The following is a 24,976-nucleotide window of genomic DNA, read 5'->3' on the forward strand; positions in this document are numbered from 1 at the left end:
CAAGAAGGGAGTGATAGGGTGGGGGCAGGGGGCCAGATTTAAACGCTGAATCCCCAGCGCCTGGCATCCAGTAAGTGCGCAATGCACGTTTGCCCAAAGAGACGGTGCTTGGCGCCAAGTCCGCGCTTGACAAGAGCGCAGGCGGGAAAGCGCAGAGCCTGGGCACGGGGTCAGGCCCCCAACTTCGGCCTGGCGCGCCGCGAGCCAGCTGCGCGGCGGACCGCTCGAGGGGTGCGCCGGGGGCGGGGCCGCCCACCCGGAACCCGAGCGCGGCGGCGGCGCGGATTTCCGGCCGCGGCGGACACTTCCCGCGGAGGGACTGTCCCGTGGCAGCCGGCGGGCCGAGGAGGACGCGGAGGGCCGAGCGCGGCGGCGATGGATGATCACAGCCTGGAGGAGTTCCGCCGGCGCTGGCAGGAGGAGCTGGCGCAGGCCCAGGCGCTCAGGAAGCGGCGGCGGCCCGAGGCTGCCGAGCGGCGGCCGCGGCGGGCCGAAGTGGCCCCGGGGCGCGGCGAGCAGGCCTCGGGGTACCTGGCGCTGGCCCAGGGCCTCCTGGAGGGTGCGGGGCGGCCCCCGGCGGCGCGGGCGACCCGGGCCGAGAGGCAGGACGCGGCGAGCCGTTCCCGCTCCCCTCCGGCTCGGGAGGGCGCCGGGGGCGGGGAGCAGCTGGTGGACCAGCTCATCCGCGACCTGGTGAGTGGCCGTCGCCTCCTGCCGAGGTCCGGGCCTGCCCCTGCCCCTGCTTCAAGCCCCCCCCCCTCCCCCCCCCAGTGAATCGGAAAGTGTGTGCCACCCTGTGTCTGCAGGCATAGAGCATCTCTGGAAGGGGTGCTTCCCACTCTGGGCTGACTTTGTTCCCCCATAGTGGCAGTGTCTGCCGACCTTTTTAGGATGCCACAACTGGGTTGGGGGAGTTGATCCTGGAGTCTAGTGGGTGGAAGTCGGGGATACTCCTGAACATTCTACAGTGCATGCACAGCATCCAGAAAAAATTATCTAGCCCGAAATTATCCGTATCAGTTTGAGGATATCCTGCTCTTCAACTCTTTTGGAAAGCGTTGCTTTTAGGAAGGGGGTCTCAGCACAGGGATAGGAAGCAATTTTAACTTTGTTCTGTATAATGTTTGTACTACGTTTTTTTCCATCTGTACATGTATTTAAAAGAAAGGGAAAGCAAATCCTGTGGGCACGGTCATTAGCATGGAGGTTCTTAACCACTTCATGGGCATGGATCCTTTTGAGAATCTGGAGGACCCCCCCCCCAAAAAAAACCCTTCACAAAGTTGATACAATCAGGATCATCTAAAACACATCCATGGTTAAGGGTTAGGAAATACAGCAAATTTTAATGGTTTGATTTATTTATTTGGGGGGGGCGGCAGAGAGGGAGAGAATCCTCAAGCAGACTCCTTGCTGAGCACGGAGGCCGATGCTGGGCTAGATCTCCTGACCTTGGGATCCTGACCTGAGCCCAAGTCAAAAGTCAAGAGCTTTAACTACTGAGCTACCCAGGCGCCCCTGGTTTGATTTAAATTAGGCTTAAAGAAGGCTTCTACAGCTTCCCAGTTCAGAGTAATTCTGTAATTGGCGAGTTTCTAGAAATAATGGCCTATTTAACATAGTTTTGTTCAGATAACATTAATAGCTCTAGGAGTTTCCACCAAGTTTCTGGTCTACTTCTAAGGTTAAAATCTTTTTCTGTGTACATGCATTATAAACTCATCCAATGTGACAATTCTTAGGTGTATGAAAATTCATGCTGGTATCATGTCTGCTTCTATAAAAAGTGGGTCATCACTGAGGAAGTCTGGCAGATGTAAAAATCTTTCAATGCCTTGGGAAGGTGGTTTAGCACTGGAGAAGTTGCTCAGGACATTCCAGATCTATGCAGAAATCACTCCCATGGAAGTAGATTTGTAGGTTAAGGTAAGACCAGCTTCTGATGGTAGAGGGAAACAGGAAAGTGGATTGTTAGGACAAAGGCACACTTGGGGCCTCACAGCGAAAATCCAACCTGCTGAGCGTGGCAGTGTCTTCAGGCTTCATAACAATCCTGGAAAGTCCATATTGTTAGTATCTCCTTTTATGAATGAGGATATTCAAAGAGGTTTTCTGTAACTGCCCCAGGGATGCCTAGCTGATAAGTTTTGGGGGTTGAATTTGGATCCAGGTCTGTTAAGCTGTAAATTTCACCAGGTAGTAGTTTTGCAAACTTGGTGTAAAAATCCCCTTAGGCCTTATTAAAAGACAGGTTCTGGTGTGTCCCTAGATCTGCTTAATCAATATCCTGAGGAAGCTCTTAGAAATGTGATGGTTGGGATGGTCAAGCAAATTTGAGACCAAATTGTTCTCTGCTGTACAGCTTCCTTTGGTTTACTATCTTGATTCTTCAAGGCTTTCTGGCCCTAATACTCCTGAGGGATAGGCATTGAGACCAAAAATAGTGGAGCCTTAAATGAAGTCTTCTAGAAATGGAAGGGGCCTGCCTACTGTAGGATCCAAGGGGCACATCGGAATTAGAAGAAAGCTGCTCTGGAGTGTGTGCCCATGATCTCCTCTGTCTGCAGAATCACCATATTAGGTGCTACTGGACTCTGCATCCTATGAACAGCATCCAACCTTCAGGGCACCTTTTTTTTTTAATTTGCAATCAACACGGCTATAAATTACTCTCAATCTCCTTGGTACTGCCTTAAGGGCTTGAAGATCTTCAGTTCTCCCACAACCCTCTCCAGTGGCTGCTGTTTGCCCCATTTGACAGATACGCATTAAGAAAGTAATTGATTTTTAGGGGCATTCAACCTCCCCAGTATCCTAAATGTGAGAACTGATGGTAACCTTTACAGAAAAGGCTTGGATTCCCATGTCAGTGGTTATAAGCCCCAGAGGTCAGGCAGATCATGCAAATGAGTGAGGTAGCCTCGGAGTGGCTCATTCAGTCCTTTTTCCTAGTTCACCAGGTGTTTTGTTATGTATCTCTCCAGATTCCAGCCATATATCTGTAATGCTTTAACTCATGGTTCTTTTTTTTTTTTTTTAAGTACTCTTTAACACCTATCTTGGGTCTTGAACTCACAACCCTGAGGTCAAGAGTCACATGTTCCACTGACTGAGCCAGCTGGGTGCCCCATGATGGCTATTATTTTTGTCACATTAAGTACGAAACATGACAGTATAGGAATTGCCTTCATGATATCCCTAAAAAATACTTAACCATTTTGTTTGAAACCTAGCTCTCTTGGTCTTGTTTTTCTACTTTTAAAAGTTTTAGACCAAACCCTGTATAAAATCATAAATGTCCAGGTTGGTGAGTTTTCACAAGTGTACACATCCATGTAAATAACACCCAGATTTCAGAACAGCATTCTCAGTTTGTCAGAACCCCCATGTGTTCTCACCTGACCTCTAACACCTTATTTTAATTTTCTGTTTTTGAACGATAAGTAGAATCATAAAGCATGTACTTGCTTGTGTCTGAGTTCTAGCACATAGCATTATGTGTGAAATTCATCTATGGATAGGTCACGTTTTATTCTGTTGATGGACATTCTTGACTAGTTTAACAGCTGGTTTGGGACAATTGGGAGTAGTGCTGTGAACACTTTGCACATCTTTTGGAACCTGTGTATTCATTTTTCTTGGGTATATAGCTAATTGTGGAGTTGATAGGTCATAGGTATGCAGATGTTCAGCCTTAGTAGATCCTGACAAACAATTTTCCAAGGTGGTTATAAAGGCTTTCCTACCTGATAGTAACTCAAGTATGTAGAATACAGTATTGTACTTTCTTCTCTGCCATAAATATAACAGCATCTAACTGAGACGACCTATGGCAACTGAACTCGACCTCAGCATGGGCGAGATGAGAAGGTGATAAATTGGGGGGTGGCGCCTGGGTGGCTCAGTCATTGGGCGTCTGCCTTCGGCTCAGGTCATGATCCCAGAGTTCTGGGATCGAGCCCCACATTGGGCTCCCTGCTCCGCAGGAAGCCTGCTTCTCCCTCTCCCCCTGCTTGTCTTCCCTCTCTTGCTGTGTCTCTCTGTGTCAAAGAAATAAAATCTTTAAAAAAAAAAAAAAAAAATTAGGGGATACACGCGGTAGCTGGGTTAAAGGTGGGAGCCACTGCCCATCTCAACTGGTTGTTGCCTTGTGGGAATGTGGTCCCAGTGTGGCAGGGTCTTTAGATTTTTGTTTTGTAATTGGGAATGTTCATTTTTATGTGGACTACATCAGTTTTTGCCACACAGAAAACACCCAGGACTTTGGCTTAAAACCCCACTATTTAGGGGCACCTGGGTGGCTCAGTCGGTTAAGCGTCTGCCTTCGGTTCAGGTCATGATCAGGTCCGGCTCCCTGCTCAGTGGGGAGTCTGCTGCTTCTGCCTCTGTCCCTCCTCCCACTCGTGTGTGCACTCGCGCGCTCTCAAATAAAACAAAAAACAACCCACCACTATTTAGTTCACCATTTTGCAGAGTGGCAGTTTGGGCTGGGTGTGGGTGGGTTCACTCAGATGTCTGAGGTTAGCTGCTGGTTAGCTAGGCAGCTCTGATTCTGGCAGCTGGCTAGTTGCTGGGGGTGTGTGTGTGCGCTATGTGTCTCATCATCCAACAGGTGAGCCCTGCATGGGCTTTCTCAGAGCTGCAAGAGGGCAAGCTCTAATGCCCAAGTGCTTTCAAACTCTGCTCAGGTCATGTTTGTTACTGTCACATCCGCCAGAGTGAGCCAGATGGCCAAGTCTAGAGTTAGGGTGGAGTCCTCCACTGCCTGGATACAGGCAAGAATGAACAAAGTAGTGGCCCTTAATGCCATCCATCACTCAAATTCCTCCCATGTTTGTTTTTTAAAGATTCTGTTTGACAGAGCACAACCGCATACAAGCAGGGGAAGCAGGTTCCCCCCCCCCCCCCCCCCCCCCCCGCCGAGTAGGGAGCCGGACATGGGGCTCGATCCCAGGACCCTGGGATCATGACCTGAAGCAAAGGCGGACACTTAACTACTGAGCCATCCAGGTGCCCCCAATTCCTCCCATTTTTAATTGTTGGTAACTAATGCAAAAAAAAAATGTTTTTAAGTCCTCACACTGTTGGTTAAATGAAATCTTCTGTGGGCTGGGTCTGCCTTGGGTCATGAGTTTGTGATCTTTGCGTTTGTTTTCCCAAGAATCCTTATTTGATCCATGGCTGACTCCCGAGAAGGAAGATTTAGTTCCACCTGAGACTCCACAGAAACTCCCGGCAGGCTGATCCACTTGACATGAGGGAGAACTACAAATCTGGTCCCACCTCCTAACATCCCCTCTCTTTGGGGTGCTTTCCCCCCAGCCCCTTGTGCGCTCCGTTGGGCCAGGGCGTTCTGTTGTGTTGTATTTGCGGCCTCTTTCACCTCAGAGCCTGCGGTATCCTCACTAGAGTGCGAGCCAGCTAGTAAGTTGGCAGTCAAGAGTTAATTTGCCTTTCGAGGAGCAGGTGAACAGCAATGCGTTGGAGGGTCATCTGGCTGGGTGCAGGCCAGACATTTGATGGACAAGCACAGCTGAGATGAAAATTTAGAAGTGGGCCCTGTCTTCTTTTGGGAAGCTTTAAGTAATAGCACTGAGAAGCCGTGTATTTTTAGGTGACGAATGGGGACACCTAAACTGTCTTTTTAGTATATGGTTTTAACGAGTAAAAGAATTGCTACAGCTCCAGACAGATTTTCAGAGGCAACAGGCACTTTTCTTACATTTCCCTCTCTCCATAAACTCCAGCTTCTCAGAGGTGGTGGGGGCACTTGAGCATAATTTCGAGGATGCTTCTTTCTTTGCTTGGTATGTGTGCTGTCCAGTTGCAGGGTCCCATTTTTATTTAAGTGATGTGTCAGGACTCTGAGCCGCAGGCAATCCGCACCCAACTCAAACTGGCTTAAGGAGCCCAACTGGAATCTATTGGTTAGTGTACCTGAAGATTCCAGGTGTGGGTGCTTAGATCATGCAACTAGAAATCTCCGTGTCCTCGTCCTGCTTTCCTTTTGTTGTCTTTATTCACAGGCAGACCCCCCCCCCCCCCCCCCCCCCACTTTGGGATAAAATAGCTACCAGCAACTCCAGTTTTCTTTTCTTTAAATTTTTTTAAAGATTTTTGAGAGCGAGAGAGAGAATGAGGGGAGGGGCATAGGGAGAAGCACACTCACTGTGGAGCAGGGAGCCTGACGCGAGACTCCATCCCAGGATTCTAGGATCATGACCTGAGCAGAAAGCAGTCGTTTAACTGACTGAGCCACCAAGGTGCTCTCCAGTCTTAACTTTCTATCTGCTTCCAACAAGGAGAAAGAGAGCATCTGTTCTCTGCAGCGTTGTTATGAACTTAAATTCCCATTGGTCCAGACTGGGTCATGTGTTCATCCTCGGGCCAATCACGGACTCAGGTTGGCCAGGCTTGTATCCACTCCCACTCCTGATAAAGGGGTGGTGGAGGCGTCAGCGTCATTAAGCGAAGGTGACCAAGGGGGGGGGGTTGGGCAGGAAATGACAGAAACAACAGATGTCCACCTTTAGGTGGGTGTTTCAAGCAGCCCTAACTATGGGAATGTATGTGTTTTCTAATCATCAACCATATTTATTGATCAGCTGGGTGCTGGGAAATCCGTAGTAAGCAGAATTGAGACCCTGCTTAACTTACCGTTTGACCTTGGGCAAGTTAACTTATCCTGCCTTACTTATCAGATGAGGATGATGCTGATGCCTGTCTTGTGAAGAGACCGAGAAATAAAGCATGGAATGTTCCTAGCACAAAGCCTGGCATAAAATAAGCAGCCAATAAATTAAAACTGGTCCTATTCTTATTAGTATTGGGGAGAGTTCACTATACTGATTTCCTCTTTGCTAAGACTTATCATTGATTAACCCCTTGCTGCCCTACACCTGGGCTTGGGAGTCCCTGGAAGGCAGGGTCTCCTGTCTTTTGCGGTAGGGGCCCCATCAACATTTGTGGAGTTGAGATAGGCAGAAGTACTGCTCCCAACAGCAGTGTTATAAAGCTGCTCCATGGTGGTTAGAACCTTTGGGAACTTTCAAACATCCTTCCAGTTAGGATTTGGGTTTTCAGGCCTGATAAAGTTTTATTAGTGCTGACTAATATGCATTGTCCACTAGGTCAGTATTTGTCAGAACCTACATTTGTGCTGTCAACAAGGTCAATTTGATGGCATAGCTTTCTTCAGTTTTTAAGTTAGAAACAAGTGAGGGAACTTTCTGATATGAATCACGGCAAACAATAAAATGTGAACTCATGAACTGGCTTAGCTGGGCCAATTTCCCTTCCTCTTTGCTGTCCTCTGCTTTTTTTTTTTTTTAACAGTATATTACCTCATGTTTATTGCATCATACTATCGTCACAAAATGATACCCCATCAGTAAAATATTAATCCATAGAAAGAGTCCTAACAATCATTTATACAACATATGCCAAATGAACAGATGCACATTAAAACAAGAAAGTAAAATAAAAAGCAATCCTTGGCACAAATTCAAAAAGAAATCAAGCATTTGGGACTGATCTCTTTGTTAAAATTTTTTGATCTAGTAAGAAGCTGTTCTTATATTTCAACCAAATAACAGAATTCCAGCAAAATTTACCACTGAAATATTTCTTTCCAGTAATAACTAACTTTCAGGTAGATAAATTTTCCATTTCTAACATCTGAAAAGCAAAACATTATCAAGTTACTATAAATGCTGATACCATAGTTTAAAAATCTAACCAATTTTCATTTAAGATAGAATTTTTAAAAATACAGGGGATATGTTGGCATTATTTTCACAACTAGAAATCAAAACACATTTTTTATAAACATCAATCAGATCTAACCTATTACTATTCTTTAAGAAATCATCGTAAATCCTCCTAATGGTCAATCACTTCCATATTTTCAACTGGTAAGTTCAACTTCTCATGTAGGAAGTATTTCCAGGTCAATAAGACATCGCTGAGGGAAACTAAATTCTCCACTGTGCTGTTTGTTGTTCTCTGCCATGGAAAGCTGCAATGCCAGGAGCATGGAGTCTGCACCACATACAGTAGTTCTCTCAGAGTTACAAAGAGAGTGCCAATTCCTCCTGAACTCCTTAATCATATCCAAGATAGACTTCTGATTAAGCTCAGCCATTCTCTCACTTGGGATAGACCTGGTAGGTGCAGACTGGACTGAAGAATCGTCCTCCCGGGCTGCAGTCTAGAAGCTGTAAGAGTCCGTCGTGAGTCCTCTGCTTTCTCTTTAATGCTCAACTTGAAATCTGTCTCGAGCTCAGAGTTCTCTTCCTTCTCCCTTTCCCTCAATGGAACATCTTACTATGAGGGCGATTCATTTTTTGCCTGTGATGAATTAGCAGGTCTCTACTTAGGCACATTTCGAAATGCTCTCTGTGTACCAGAACACTTGTAACTTAGGCCACCATCTCTTCGTTGAAAGGTTCCGCTGGTTGAAGCAGCTTGGTCTTCGCTGATTCCACAAATACTGATTAAATGGCTTCTTAGTAGTAGGCACTGTTCCAGGCACTGAGGATACGGCAGTGAACAAGACCGAAAAGATCTGTGCCCTTAAGGAACTTATATTCTGGAGAGAGGTCGAATGTGAACAAATAATTGTCAGGTGATGATCTGGAGAAAAATACAGCAGGTGGAAGGGATAGAGTGTGTATGTGTTGGGGGAGAGGCTATAATTTTAAATAGTGCTATGCAAGAAGGCCTTCATGGAAGGAGATGAGGGAGCAAGCATGCAGAGACCTGGGGGAGAGGGTTCTAGGCAGAGAATGGCAAATGTGCAGGTTCTGTGCTGGCCTGGGCCCCCTGGCCTTGTGGGCCTGTGTGACCCTATGTGATTTAACATTTTTAATCCTTTTTAAACAAGGGCCCCTGTTTTGTTTTACATGGGGGTCCACAAATTATATGGTTGATCCTGATGGTAGGAATGTGCTTGAAGTGTTTAGGACCCTTGACATGAAACTCTTTCCACAAATAAATCCATACCCATACTGGTCCAGGCTTCTGACTTGGGAGTGCCCCCTTGACCTGACTTATCTCCTTTCTGGGTCCTTAAGCTCTGATCCCAGTTTAAACTAAAAGGGACTTTGAAGGCGGAGGGCCAGCCTCTTCTGCTTCACACCAACTTCTTTTGCTGCCACCCCCAGCACTCGCTCCCAGTCCTTTAGATGGGCATTTTTCTGCTTCCATTCCTTGCCAAAGTGCCCAGTGCAATCCCACCAGTAGGTGGTGAGTGAGAATGGTTCTTGAAATTGGAAAGCTTGTTTTAAAAACCAAAAAGGAATGCCTGGGTGGCTTAGTGGGTTAAGCGCCTGCCTTTGGCTCAGGTCATGATCCCAGGGTCCTGGGATCGAGTCCCGCATTGGGCTCCCTGCTCCCTCCAAGCGAAGCCTGCTTCTGCCTTCGCTCTCCCTGCTTGTGCTTGTTCTCTCTCTGACAAATAAAATCTTAAAAAAAAAAAAACCGTTAGACATTTATTGTGCGTCTGCTGTGTGCAAGGCACTGTGCTGGTTAGATTGTGTAGTGTATCAGCCATGCATGCAATCAACAGAAACGTAACACTTTTTGCTTTTTCTCATCACAAGGCACGAGGATTAGGTTAAATGAAGAGATAACTTGGCTTTTTGTGGACTGTTTTGGAGCTTAACCATTAACCACTCTTCATAACGTTGCTTCTCTGCAGAAATGATTTCCAAGTTCTAAATAGCTGATTTACTAATGAACTTTGGAATACCTTGGGGGACTCTGTATGTTGCATTTTGTAGTCTCCCATCTTTATACTGTTGTATGTGATGATGACTGCTCTCTAGAAAAGATTTTAGCTCTGAGTGTAGACATTATTTCTTACACATTTGCCAACAGCACCTCTTCTCCCCCTGGCATCTGGAATGGCCCTGATTTCAGATAGTGTTTTGAACATAAAACACCTTCTATCTTTTTAAGATTTTTTTTCAGAGAGCGAGCGCACAAGTTGGGGAGATACAGGGAGAGAGGGAGAAGCAGACTCCCCACTGAGCAGGGAACCCCATGCGGGGCTCAATCCCAGGACCCTGAGATCACGACCTGAGCCGAAGGCAGACGCTTAACCAGTTGAGCCACCCAGGTGCCCCAAAACACCTTATTTCAAAAATGTTTTGCTTTGGGGGCGCCTGGGTGGCTCAGTTGGTTAAGCAATTGCCTTCGGCTCAGGTCATGATCCTGGAGTCCTGGGTTCGAGTCCCACATCAGGCTCCCTGCTCAGCGGGGAGCCTGCTTTTCCCTCTGACCCTCCCCCCTCTCATGCTCTCTCTCATTCTCTCTCTCAAATAAATCTTTAAAAAAAGTTTTGCTTTTCTATGTCTGAAAATATCACCTACTTACTGTAAAAAATACTTAGGGAATTCAGAAGAAAGAAAAATCTTGTAATGCCATTGGTCAGAGGCTATGCTGTTAAACGTTTTGGTGTTCTGTCATCTTTTTATTTTTTTTATTTTATTTTTAAAGATTTTATTTATTTGACAGAGACACAGCGAGAGAGGGAACACAAGCAGGGGGAGTGGGAGAGGGAGAAGCAGGCTCCCCGCAGAGCAGGGAGCCTGATGCGGGACTCGATCCCAGGACCCTGGGATCATGACCTGAGCTGAAGGCAGTCACTTAACCAACTGAGCCACCCAGGCGCCCTGTCATCTTTTTAAAAATACATATTTTGAGATAAATTTGGGATTGTGAATGAATGCCTATTTAATCTTGAGTGTTTCAGACCCCCCATCAACCAGTTTTTTTCTTAAGACCCAGGTGAAACGAATTCATTCTTTCTGATTGAGATTGCGTGGGTCTGCTCTACTCCACTTTTACAGTAATTTCTTTAGAAAACAGTCTCCTTTCAGCCACAGATTTAGCATAAATACTATTGCATGTCTATTGTATGTTCGAGGTGCCTTTTTTGGTTTCTTAAAACACCACCTAGAGAGCTTTCATGTTCCGTTTGTCCTGGAGATGTACATCGGGAACAAACCTTGAGGCCATTTCTTTACTTTTCACTGATTTGGCTCTTAGTAATTATCCCTTCTTCTACTAAACAAGAGAAGACAGATTAAATTTCTAACAGTAAGGCACAAAACCAATCCATTTACAGAATTAGTCTTACATTAGCACATAGGAGTACAAATCAGCCTCCCTGGGGATGGATCTATTTGCACTTTCTTTTAGCATTTTTGGAGTAAGTCCAGCAGACTTTGGGAAAATCTAGTGTATAAAATCTAGCTGACTTTGAATTAACAAAGTAACATGACCTCTTTGTGGGTTTGTGTGGTGTTTTTTTTGATCCACCTAATTTAGGGTTGTGGTTCTTGATTTCTAGTGTGCCTGAGGATCCCTGAGGAAGAGATGTTTGAGCCCTACCCCTGGAAATTTGGGGTAACACAACTGGGGGCATTTTTTTTAAACTCCACAGATAGTCTTGATGTATAACACAGGACAAGAGTCACCATAGTGGCAAAGAATCAATATTTGAGCCATTGAAAAATTAAAAGCCAGGTTGTATTTAATCAAAAATGGCGTTTTTCCTCACATTTGAAGCCAGGTTAATACTTTAATGTCTTGGGTTTCTGTAGCATTATTGGCCAGTCTCACATTGCTTGGGCTATAAAAATAATGGACTAAACATTGTGGTCCTATTGATGTTTTTAGTGTGACCAGGTTTCTCTATGTTAATATTTCCAGTGTCTTCAACCTCTTTCCTTCATTCTTGGAATTTCTTTGTTTCTGAAATGTCTCCTTGTCTGCCTCCATGTTTTTAAAACCATATAAATCAGAATTGGTTCATGTGGCCTAGAACTTTTCAGATGGCCGTGTGCTTCTGAACGGCCTAGGTGGAAGTCTGATAGCCCCCTTTAGAGGATAAGGTACTTCTCTGCATACTTGCAGCAGGTGGTACTGTTTACTTCTATTTACGAGCTGTGGGCAGGGCCCAGTGGGAGTGCTCCAGCCCCACTATGAGCGTGTGCGTGCTTATTGGGCTAGCACTTCTGTCCAGCGTGTGGCTCTACATCCCTGCCAAATCCTGGGTATCTGTAGAAGAATGACATTTTCAACCACAGGGCCAAACGTGCTCCTAACTCTCAATCTTTTATAAGGTGTTTCCCAGGTGATCTGTTACTAATAACAAAGTGAAGTTTATGAGTGACTTATTTAACTTTGAATCTAGTTTGTTCTGTCTCTTGGTTTAATAATGTTACTCCAACGTCATTCTACCTCCTTGAGTGGAGGAAAGGGAAGGAGGTTAGCTAGACTCCTGTCTCCAGAGTTGTGCATCAGAGCCTTTGGGAATGTGTTGGATATAGACCTGTCCTGCATCACATCTACTTCGGGAAATCAGGTTGGATTTTTCATGAAACGGACACTGGGATGGAGCTTTGCCTGCAGGTGGTTTAGCAGGTTGGCCTTCCTGAGAAGCCCTGAATTGAGGCAAGGGGGACAAGCCTTTATACCTAGGTATTGACTAGTCACTGGATGCAGGCTGCCCTCCAGTAGGGGATGTAACCTTGGACGAGGCAGCTTGTTTGACCAAGGGTAGTGCCTAGGAAGTGCTTGACAGCTGAGCCAGTGAGCCAAGAGTAGGCAGCATCTGAGCATTTGGGATGATGAGTGTCGTGGATCCAAAAGGGGGAATCTGAGTGAGCCACTGCAGCATCTACTATAAGAACCAGTGATCAGATGTCTTGCCAAAGAGATTCCAAGTGTGCAACATGAAACTTTAGCCTTTGGTTTCCTGACCTTGTGGGTCTACAGAGATGTGGACCTTCCTTTATCACATTGGTTTCTTTTTTTCCCTGCCATCCCCCAACCACTGGTAGCAACAGGGAGTCTGGAACTTGATTTGTAATTCTAAGGGCATAATGATTTAAAAGTTTGGCTTTGGGGCACCTGGGTGGCTCAGTCCTTAAGCATCTGCCTTTGGCTCAGGTCATGATCCCAGGGTCCTGGGATCAAGCCCCGCATCAGGCTCCCTGCTCGGTGGGAAGCCTGCTTCTCCCTCTCCCACTCCCCCTGCTTGTGTTTCCTCTCTCACTGTCAAATAAATAAAGCTTGGCTTTGTAATGTTGGTGTTTACATAATTCAGTGCTTTGAAACAGTTGTTGTCCCCCAGAACTTAAAAATTCTCAAGACCCATCACAACTGGTACACGAACAGCGTGACCAGTATGGCATTTCAGATCCTTTGTTGGTGTGGGGGCCATAACACCCCTGACTGGTCATTTGCACCCTGGTGGCTGCCTCCTTTTCCTCCACTGTACACTAGAGCAAATCCTTCTCTAGTTGTTACCATGGTATAGCGTCTTAAAATTGCTGATTCTCTTTGAAAAGTTCTCTCGAAAAAGACCTATGGTGTGGACACTCCCATTGTTCAGACTCCTTAGTGACTTTGCATCTCCTCCCTGCTGTCGCCAGCAATCCTCTGCTTGTGGTAGGACAGGGGGAGACAAAACTTTCTGTGTAAACAAGCTGGTAGAGGAGTCCCCTGGAATGTGGATCTAATCCACAAATGCTTATTGAAGGGGGGAAAAAAAGGGAGCCAAAGTGCCACTCCAGGAACGAATATAGCTGTATCAATCTGTTACTGTGTGCTTTGCCCTGGTACTTGCCCCATGCCCTTTCCGTGTATTATTTCATTTTATTCTTGTAACTACCCTATGAGTAGGTACGCTCTCTCTTTTACAGATGAGGAAGCTGAGACCTGGAGGTATTTAGCCTGGTCACATGGCGAGTCAAGTGGCAGAACCAGGATTATCCATTTGAATCTTTGTTCTGAACCTCCATCCCAGAGGTTGGGGGGGTTGGGATCAAAAAGGCCAGTGGCAGGGTTGTGGTTCTGCCGGGGTAGAGGTACTGGGGTAGAGAGGCACTATGCTCCAGGATGAGAATAGAGAATCGGCCATCTGAATGGGCAAAAGAGGGAAGGCTCCTGCCACCGCAAGTGTGACTTTTCTACACCAGAATGACTAAAAATAAAGGTGCTATCTCCTGTTTCGTTACAATAGTGTCCTGTCCAGAAACCAGGTGATAGTTCTAATCAGCTGGGGGCTGATTGAAGAAAGCAGTGCCTGGTGTCTCTAACAGTGTAAAAGCTGGATCTGCGTTCACTTTGCATGAGTGCAGGCTTTTCTTTGCTTTCATTCTACTTGTATGAGGATAAGGAACGTTATTCTCTTATTTCTCTACCAAGCAGGTAAAGTAGGCTGCTTCACCTCACCATAGTCAATCCAAAAGAGAAAGCAGAAGGAAGTCCACGGGTCACAAACGATAGTCTGGTTTTGTGTGTGGCTTTCCTCAGCTGGTGGTGGGTGACACCCCTCTCCCCCGCCTCGGTTGTGTTGAGTCGTCTCAGGTTATATCTGGGCCAAGTGAGAAAGTGCTGCCTCTTTTCCTCCATGAGTGAAGCCAATTAATTGTAAGAGGGGACCCAGCCATTAGACTAAGACTTTCCATTATTTTCCATTATTTTTTTGGGCAGGGACCCCTTTGCCTTCTGATTACACTTGCAGATTTTTTTTTTGTTTTTTCTCTCCCCGCCCCCCGTATGGCCAACATTTCTTTGCCGATTTAACATTCTGTACTGTCTTTGCCCACAGAGAACTGTCAACTCTTGCTCTTTTTCCCTCCAGAGATCCTTTTTGGCTCTCATACTTAGCCTTGCACTGTTTTCGTGAAGTTGAATACATTTCCTTCTTATGCCTTGCATTATCATTTAGCTCTGAGACTCCTAGATGAATGGAAACATGATTTCACAAAATTCTTTACCCTGGAACTTGGTAGGGGCTAAATCAGTGCTCACACTCCCTTAAAAATGCTGAGTCTATTTTCAATTTTCAGACTGCAGCCTTGTGGTATAGGACTATTGTATTTGAGTGGTGACTTAATAATTTGCTTGCAACCTGTAAGTCACTGATGTCAGCCAAAGCTTATTAAAAATGAATTTTATTTAAGGAAGTTCCATTGAGACAAACAGCCCGCTTTCCCTAGCTTTGCAGAAATACATGCAAAAGGGAGCTTTAGCAGGTGGATTTGGGAACAGGCAGAGGGGCACGTATACACACTTGGCTTTCTTTCTGCTTCACACTCCTATTTCTTTGTGCAACCAGGATCGTCATGACAGCCTTATCTCTCAAATAAAGCCCGTTACCTCATCCCTAATTGCTTATCCGAAGGCAGGCGAGCTCTAATTTCTCCACATTAATAAATGACACCGAAGAAGAACAGCTTTGTTTGCACTGGCTCACTCAGGTTAACCAGTGTAGGCCCCTGAGTGCATTAGGAAACCGTGTGTTTCTCCAGTGGCCAAGGGGAGGTGGTGCTCACCTCCTTTAAGAGCAGCATTTCGTTTGTTTACTTCTTGTTCATCTTCATAGCCCTGTTCTTTTCCTGATGAAACCACTTTAGTGACCTAGGCCAGCATTTTCTCTGGCTGTGGGGGCTCACTGCCCTCCCAAGTCGGGTATAGTAGGAGTTGTCCTGGGGGGACCAGTGGCCCCTCTGATTTCAAGGCTCCCTTTCTTGGCTGCCCACCACTCAACTTTCCTTAGAGGCCACGAGACTTTCTACAACCTTTGCACTGATTCCTGTGGCATACCCCAGATTGTGAGTTGGCACCCTTGCTTCTCCTTTTGAAGCCTTATGGGAAGTGGTCTTGTGGATTTTCTGAGTGAATGTGAGGAGGGTGGGCTTGTGGCAGTGAGAATTCAGTGGCTCTCAGGTCTGGTGGCTGCCCCATGGGGTAGTGAGAATGTGTTCCTCCCCCAGGGACAACAGCACCTCTGTCCTTCCCACCGAAGAATATCTCTTGCTGTATAAAAGAGCGTTTTCATACCTCTGAATTGTGAACTTATTTCCCTTTCCTTTTTCTCTTCAGAATGAAATGGATGATGTGCCCTTCTTTGATATTCAACTGCCTTATGAACTGGCAATCAATATATTTCAGTATCTGGACAGGAAAGAACTAGGAAGGTGCGCACAGGTAAGCGATTATTAAACTAACGTTCAAGATTTCCTTCTGCTTGTAATGCAAGCCTAGGCAGCTCTTGGGTAACAGAGATTTACTTATCAGAATTGCAACCTTTAAAGAATTAATGAAGTGGATAGCAACTTTCCTTGAGGGAACGCAACCTTGAACTGGAAGGATTGGGTTCCTTATCACTGCTTGGTGTTTATCTTTTTGTGGCCATCTGTTCAAGAGCTCTGTTCTTCCTGCAGTCTGAGTTATGGTCGACCTGTGGCTGACAACTCTGCTGGCCTTTATAGAGCTAGCCTGAGCTGTTAATGTTCTCACCATTAATGCAAAAATGCCAGCCCTTGGTTAAATCAAGCCAATTGTTAGGTGGAGAGCTGAAGGTCAGCCGGGGGACAAAACAGTGACATCATGTATTAGGCATATCGTCCAAATGACCCTTTAAACACTAGAATTCCACTCCGTGAGGTGTGAGACCTGTGAGAACAGAGACCCCCTGAGGGAAGTGCAGATCTGTGTCCCCCATCTCCTGCTTGTTCTGAGGCATATGCCCATGGGGCGGCATGGTGGCACTTACTGTCCAGGCCACACTTGACTGTGTACATGAATCACAGGAGATCTTGATAAAATGCAAATTTGGACTCAGGAGGTCTGGGGTAGGGCCTGATATTCTGCATTTCTAACCAGGTAATACCCTTGTGGCTTTGACCGCACTTTGAGAGGCAAATTAAATTAGGTCTCTTGTTCACTTCTTTTTGGTGAAGAGTGTAATGGATGAAGTGTATAATTTCTCGTAAGTTGAATGTATGATTGCTGACCATTTGGCTTTCGTGGACAACTGTATTCCCCAGAAGACCCTAGAGTATTCATTGTCTCCAACTCCAAGACTTAATTTGTCTAGTGGCTACCATTTCCTATCCCTGGATTCTAGACTGCATTTTACACATGTGTCTACACCCTTAAAGGAAAGGGATAGGTAAAATAGAGTGGTACCAGAACTGTATACTAAAATTCCGGGGGTGCCTGGCTAGCTCAGTCAGAGGAGCATGCAACTCTTGATCTTGGGGTTGCGAGTTTGAGCCCCAGGTTGGGTGTAGAGATTACTAAAAAAGTAAACTTAATAAAAAATTTTTAAAAATAAAAATTTTTTTAAAATGTGAAGTTAAAAACATTAAGGCAGTTTGAGAGGTGCAAACTGTAGCCAAATTTAGACTCTAGAGCTTGCTACCTCTGGTAGTTCAATGAAGTCACACAAAATACAGGACAATTTTCTTTCTTTCTTTTTTTTTTTAAGATTTTATTTATTCATGAGAGACAGAGAGAGAGAAGCAGGCTCCCAAGGAGCAGGGAGCCCGATGCGGGACTCGATCCCAGGACCCTGGGATCATGACCTGAGCCGAAGGCAGACGCTTAACCATCTGAGCCACCCAGGCGCCCCAAAATACAGGACAATTTAAAAAGTTGCTGGTTTTACACTATATGAAGCAGTTTGCTTAATCAAAATTTTCTACCTAGATATGAATTTGAAAAAGTTTTCAGTATTCTTGATTGCCACAATATTAAGTGGGGGTGTTGGCAGATATTTTTTGATGCAGAGTCTGGAATCTTTAGGAAATGATGGAAAAAATTATTCCAGGGCTAAAATTCACTAAATAAAAATGTACTGAAATGTAAACCGTGCTCAGAGCCTATCAGTTGCATTAAGCAAGAGTACCTATATTGTCGTCGTCTTTCCGTTGGAAATTGGATTTGTTCTATTCTAACTTTACACTTTGGCCCTGTTCCCAAGAGTCGAAAACAAGGGTGTAGCTAAATGAGTCCAGCTCCTGGATTTCAGCCTGATGCTGTTAGCCGAAGTCTTGGAACAGGGTCTCATAGCTAGCTGCTTTCCACAAAGTCAGCATTAGATGATAAAATCTTCATTCTTGATAGGGAGCTGCTGTTTAAGGAATCCTTTCTTTTAACACTGCTTTTTGCTCTCCTGCTTTGTAGAGGGCCATGTGGCTTTCACATCTGCTGCTGGTTTTCTCATCCAAAGAGTTTATCAGTGAAAGATAGGATCTAGTGGAAGAAGAGATCCCCTTTTGGTACACGGGGGCTGCATTTCAGCATAGATTGGTTATGCTGGTGAGATGATTCTGCAGGTGTGAACAGTTTAATTTGCAACACAGTGGTCCAGTTGTCCACCAGAATTCTTCCCTCTTTGGCCAGTTGGATTTATTTGTTTTGTTTTTCATTTCCACCTAATTTTTAGAGCACACATACACGCATAAAAAATATTCTTAACCAGAACCCCTAAGGTGGCTCTGGTCTATGAAGCCAGGATTTTATTTAATAATGTCATGAGGATGACAATGGATGGCCGGTAATAATTAGAATTGGCTTTGTTTTGGCTTTTTATTTTTGTTTTTTTTTTTCCAAGCATTAAAATACAACCACAGGGGCGCCTGGGTGGCTCAGTCGTTAGGCTTCTGCCTTCGGCTCAGGTCATGATCCCAGGATCCTGGGACCGAGCCCTGCATCGGGCTCCCTGTTCAGCGGGAAGCCTGCTTCTCCCTCTCCCCCGGCTTGTGTTCCTGCTCTCACTATCTCTCTCTCTCTCTCTCTGAAATAAATAAAATCTTAAAAAAAAAAACAAAAAAAACAAAAACCCCACAAAGTAATAAACATAAGTAGCATTTTCATTTGTTTCTTGCGGTGTTTTTATTATTGAAACCAGGGAAAAAGTCCTTCTGTTGAGTGGAATGTCCTGCTGCTTTTGGATGTGATTTTAGAGGGGGCTCACTCTGTCTGTCCCCCCCTCTCTCTCTCTCTCTCCTCTCTTAATCAAGCCGCCTTAGGATTTCAGTGAAATTGGGCCAGTTATAGAGGAATTGGCACCATGAACTATATGTGTGCCCTTGGAGAAAACCTGTTTCCTTAGATCTTTATGCCAAATTGGTAACTGACAGTAAGGAACCCGGATTGGGAAGGACTTCTTGAGATTTAATTGTGCCACAAAGTATGCTGGAGAAGTGATTTTGCTCTGACTTTGTCTCTCTTCTGCATCCCCTCATTTTCTGCTTTGTAGGTTTTAAGCTTTCAGGACTAAAGTCCCACTACATTTGTTTGTGATCCTTGTGTACTTCTGATGCTGACCTTTCTAGCTCCTTGCTATCAATAGTTGTCTCTTGCGGGATTTAGTGTCCCTGTGGGAGTGTTTCATGCTGAAATGTCTCGAAAACAGTGTAGCTTTTAGTAAGCAAAGTTATGCGTTGGGCGATTCATCGAACAGCTTTATCTTGCTCCTATTATATAATTTTATGGTTTTGTGTGTGCGCCCACAGGGTTCCTGGCACTCTAAAAACAATGTTCTAAAATGGATAACAATTACAAATTGTTGAATTGAAAATTACAATTTTTTTTTTAATGGGAAGAGTAAGCTGTTATAATAGGAATTGTAATTCTGAGAAGTAATGGTTTTAGGATTTACTAACATTCATTTTTAAAACTTTTGAAATAATTACAAATTCATGGGTAGTTGCAAAAGATAGTCTGGAGAGGCCCTGTGTTCTCTTCCCCCAGTTTCCTTCATTGACAATATCTTGCCTACAGAGTAATATCAAAGCCAAGAAACTGACATTAGTACAGTCCATAGAGCTTAACTCCGATTTCGTCAGTTTTACGTACTTATTTGTGAGTGTATTTAGTTCTATGCAGTTTTATCACAGGTGTGGATTTGTGTGACCACACAGTTAAGGTACACAACATTCATCACAAGGATCTTTTGTGCTACCTCTTATGGGCCGGCCACCTCTACCTCCCTCCCCATCCCTAGCCCCTCACAACCACCATTCTGTTTTCATCTCTATAATTTTGTCTTTTTTTAATTTTCATTTTTATCACAGTTTATGTGTGTTTCCTAAAGTATAATTTTAGAAATCTAGCTGCATAGATAACAATGTCACATTCTTCAAGTAAGAAGTAGAAAAATGTGAATAAAGGAAGCAGTAAAGAAAGAAGGGGTAGGGATGGAGGTTAAAAACTTAAGATGTATGATAAAATTGGCAAGAAGTAGGTGTTACTGAAATCTGGAACTAAAGCCCGCTATATTAGATTATGATATTTTTTGTTTTTAAGTAGGCTCCATGTATGTAGAGCCCAGTGCAAGGCTTGAACTCAGGACCCTGAACTCAAGACCCGATCTTAAGTCAAGAATCAGAGGCTTAATCAACTGAGCCACCCAGGCACCTCAATATTTCAAGTTTTTAAGTAGGCTCTACATCCAGCATGGAGTACGAACTCACAACCCTGAGATCAAGAGTCGCTTGCTCTACCCACTGAGCCAGCTGGGTGCCCCTGATATTTCAGGTTTTAAGGAAAATGTGATCTTATGATCTTCCCAGATAACCAAATAGGAGCAACTAAAATCTGAGGTTTTATTTAGCTAAAGATTTTCATGAAGTCTTTAGAGTTGGGAATCTCCAGCCAAGTGCTGCTGGATTGATTTTTTTTTTTCCAAATTTAGAAATATTTATTAGGTATTTGTTTTTTGTTTTTGGGTTTTTTTGTTGTTGTTGTTTGTTTTCTTTCTTTCTTATAACAGACCTAACTCTGAAAACCTGTAACTATTGGCAGGGTTCCTTTTGTTCTTCACTTTTGCCTTTGTCACCTGACTGTCTCCAAGGGAAACACATGCCTGCCCAGGACTCAGGCACCCTCAGGGGTTTCCTTTTAATTCACCAGGTTGTCGTGGCTGCCTCCTTTAAGGGGGGGGGGCGGTTACAGGTGAGGGGTGACGCCTGGGTGGCACAGTCGGTTAAGCATCCGACTCTTGTTTCGGCTCAGGTCATGATCTCAGGATCATGAGATTGAGCCCCACATTGGGCTCTGCACTCGGTGGGGAGTCTGCTTGAGATTCTCTCTCCCTCTGTCTGTGGGAGGGGCATGTGCTCATGTTCTTGCACTTGCTCATGTGCTCTCTCAAATAAATCTTTTTAAACTTAATGGGGTGACAGAAAAGCAGCCACTCTGGGAGGAAAGATGGGGAGCTAGGTGAAAGAAGAATGGCAGAGCGTCGATAATTATTTGAACTGAGTCCTGGGGACTTGAGGTTCTTTACAATGCTCACTTCATTTTTTGTGTGTTTGAGGTTGTCTATAATTAAAAAGTTTACAAGAAGAAAAAAAGCAAGAGCTAGTATTTAATAAGAAAGTCCGAGCCTCTTGAGGGCAGTACATGCAAGAAGCTGACCAGTGAAAATGAAAGCAATGCAGTTTTTTTCAGTGTTGAACTTTTAAAAGTTGGACTTCTTCATCTCATTCAGTTATTCACAGGGCCTACTATGTGTCATGTAATACTCTGGACAGTGCAGCAGAGAACAGAACATAAAAAAAAAAACAAAAAAAAACCTCACCGCTCAGAGCTTACTTTCTATGCACAAAACACCCAGTTAAGTATACTGTGTTCCAGATGGTAGAAAGTGCTATGGAGAAAATACAAGCCCACAGAGGTAATATGGCCAGGGAAGACCTCACAGAGAGGGTGACCTTTGGGCAAAGACCTGAAGGAGGGAAGAATGAAGCTGTGCAGGTCTCTGGCAGAGAGGCCTAGAGGTGGAGCACACCTGTTATGCTTGAGGAATAGCAGGGAGGTCAGAGTGCCTAGGATATGGTAGATGGAATAATGCCCCTTCCCCAAGATGTCCACGTCTTGGTCCTCAGAACCTGTGAATATGTTACCTCTTACGGTAATGGGCCTTTGCAGATGTGAGGAAGTTAAGGATTTTGAGGTGGAGTGGTTATCTTGGGTGATCCAGGTGGGCTCAGTGTAATTACAAAGCTCCTTATGAGAGGGAGGCTGGAGGTCAAAGGTAAGTGCTGTGTTGCTGGCTTTGAAAATGGAGGAAGTGGCCACAAAGCCGAGGAATGTAAGCCGGCCTCCAGAAGCTGGAAAAGAGAAGAAAACAGATTTTTTCCCTGAAGCCTCCAGAAGGAATGTAGCCCTGCCACCTATACTTTGATTTTTAGACTTGTGGTCTCCAGAACCATAAGAGAATACATTTATACTGTTCTTAGTGACTAAGTTTGTGCTAATTTGTTAGAGCATCAATAGGAAACCAATACGGGTGAGGGTATAATGAGAAGATGGGGATAAAAGGAAGAAGAAATAGTTAAAATGTGAAAAGGCACTTAAATCCATTAAAAGAACTTGAACTTTTATTCTGAGAAGAATAAAGAAGAAGCCATTCAAGTGTTTTGAGTAGAGAAGTGACAAGGTCTGACTTAGAGGGATCATTTTGGCTGCTATGTGGAGACTAGAGCGAAGCGGGGGGACAAGGATGCAGCAGGGAGACCAGTGAAAAAGCTACTGAACTAACCCAGACAAGAGAAGATGGTGGCTTGAAGTGCGTTGAACCAGTAGAAGTGGGTAGAGTCAGGACTGCTGATGGGCTAGGTGTAGGGAGAGCGAGGGGAGTCAACAGGGACTCCAGGGTATTTGGCCTGGACAACTGGGCGGATGAGATTGTTGTTACTGACAAGGGGAAGACTGTGAGATGAGAAAGTTTGGGGGGAAGATCAGTAGTGGGACGTGAGGCTAGAGATATGAATTTGGGAGCTGGCAGCACATCGTTGGTATGTACGTATTTTTAAAAGACTTCTTTCTGACGAGAGCAGGAGGAGGAGGAGAGGGGGGGAGAGAGAGAATCTCAAGTAGACTCCTCACTGAGCACGGATCCTGATGTGGGGCTTGATCTCACGACGCTGAGATCATGACCTGAGCTGAAATCAAGAGCCAAGAACTGGACACTTCTTAACTGATTGAGCCACCCAGGTGCCCCACCCACATCATTGGTATTTAAAGCCAGGGAACTGGATGAGGTCATTAGGGAAGTGAGAGTAGATGGAAGGGGATTTAGGGATTGAGCCCTGCCATGTGCCAAGATGAAGAGTTGGAGAAGGTGTTCCCTGTGATGTGGGAAGAAACCTGGAACCAAGGGATAACCTTTTCAAGGAGGAGAAAATGATCAGAGGTATTAAGTGTCATCGTTAGTCAAATAGGACTGAGAAATGACCGTTGGGTTTAGCAACTTGGAGTTCACTGGTGACCTTGACCAGAATCCATGGCACAGTGAGGGGCGAAAGTGAGCAGGTTCATGAGTGAATGGGGAGAAAGGCAATAAGGAAATTGAGATAAGGAGTGTATGTGGAACTGTCTGTACATGGTATGTCCTCTCCAAATAGACTTGATTTGTGAACATGTTACTAGAACAATGATGTGTTTCCCCCTGTTGTGGGCCTCACTGGTAACCCTAATCCAGGCAGAGTTAATAAAGCTAGTTTTTGAGCCAAGAGCTTTTTTTTTTTTTTTTTTTTAATGCTGCAATTCACAGTGGTGCTATAAAGCAAAATGCTGGAGACACTTTTATTAGCAAATTCTCACAGCTGAGGCTCGCTCAGTGGGGCTTTTACTGGGCAGGGCCATTCCAATCCTAGTGTATTAAAGACCATTAGACCTTTGGAAAATGCAGGCTTGTAAATTCGCTAGATTTAATATAATGTAAGAAATCAAAACTCTTAGCTTTCCTTTTGGTGAGACTCTTTAAAATTGTGAAAGTTTATCTAGGTCTTGTTTGTTTTGGTTTCTTTTTTTTTCCAAGATTAAAAGACATTCTTAGAGCCTGTCACTTTTGTGCCCCTTTAAAAAGAAGGGGAGAGAAAAGGCACCCTCCCTTTACAGTTTGCCAAAGAAATTGTTGGCACATTTCTGCGTTTAATACCTAATTGTAGGTACAGTCCTGATTCCTTTTTGGAAGTAATTCTCACCTCTAGCTTTCATAAATTCCTCAAAGAGATTGTTTGTTATCCAGGGTTTTAACTTTATCCTGAATATTACTTTCCACAGAATAAGCCCAGTGATCTAGGGGTTAGCAGTGGGAATGATGCACCGAAACATCAACTTTTTGTTCTCCATTTTTCATCCCATAACCCTGTTATACAAGTTTCAGATCATGTTATTTAAAGTGACTTGGCATTTTCTTTGAAGCTGATAGAAAATTCTGTTTTCTGCTTCCAGTGTTCTCAAGGTCTGATATATTTGGGACTCCTTGAAAGTCTCACTGAAAAGTGCCTCTGTTTTAAAGTGGCTGAGAACTGTATGGTTTAGTAGATCTCATGAAAACTCATCCAGAATGTTTAATTGGGATTTTCTAGTTTGTAGTCACTGAGCCTTGGATTTGGATTTTCTTAAAATGCTGCTGATGATTGAATGGCTCCATCTACTAAAAAGCAGCCTTGTAGCTAATTTTTGGACTCCCAAATTAAAGCTATTGCCCTGTACTTGGGGTGGGGCTTGGGATCCAACCTGTAGCTTCCCCACCCTGAGGGAGAGGTGTCATGCACAAGGTATCTGGCAGGTAGATGAGAATTTCTGGTCTTCGTGTCCAACACATACCTTCATCAGTTCACCAGTAGGCCATATTGATGTTCTCTCAAGTGTCTTCTGCAGAGTACTAGGCTTTTGAGACGGTCCTCGCAAGAAGCGTTCAGGAGCCAAATAAGTTTGGGGAATGGAGCATCTCCTGTCCTTCTGAGAGATCTACAACACATGTCCGTCTATAAAAAGCTCTCAGAAGTTCTTAAGCAAATAACCCTGCTTGGTTTTGTTTAAACTAGTGTTCCCCAAACTCATTTGACCATGCAATCCTTTTTTTAAGATAACTTACTAACCCCCTGAGGAGCTGCTGTTCTGAGCATGCTTTGGGAAGTGCCGGTCTATGTAATAATGCCTACCCATTATATGATCTCTTAGCTACTCTGAGTCTTTCATCCAGTTACATTTCATAGTTTTTACAGAATTTTACATTTCATAATTCTTACCAAAAAGGCTTATGGTATCCCAAGATCAGAGTGAGCTGCCCTGGGTTTAGTGAGCACTTTCTGCCCTTGAGACCCCATTAGGGTCTCTGTATGTTAGCCCTTCACTTCTCCTTTAATCC

General features: G+C 44.6%; 1 protein-coding gene and 1 pseudogene across 1 annotated transcript in view; one reads left to right on the forward strand and one right to left on the reverse strand.

The window, feature by feature from the left end:
- Positions 1–375: 375 nt before the first annotated feature.
- Positions 376–24,976, forward strand: part of FBXW8 (F-box and WD repeat domain containing 8) — a 120,357-nt gene continuing 95,756 nt past the window's right edge. Inside the window, exons 1-2 of the mRNA XM_035017086.1 lie at positions 376–693; positions 15,904–16,008. Of these exons, the coding sequence (XP_034872977.1) occupies positions 376–693; positions 15,904–16,008 (423 nt within the window). The remainder of the gene's footprint in view (positions 694–15,903; positions 16,009–24,976) is intronic.
- On the reverse strand, positions 7,749–8,143 carry LOC118018301 (annotated as a pseudogene).

This window comes from Mirounga leonina, unplaced genomic scaffold, assembly GCF_011800145.1.
Source record: "Mirounga leonina isolate KUSES-001 unplaced genomic scaffold, KU_Mleo_1.0 Mir_171, whole genome shotgun sequence".
Lineage (NCBI taxonomy): Eukaryota > Metazoa > Chordata > Mammalia > Carnivora > Phocidae > Mirounga > Mirounga leonina.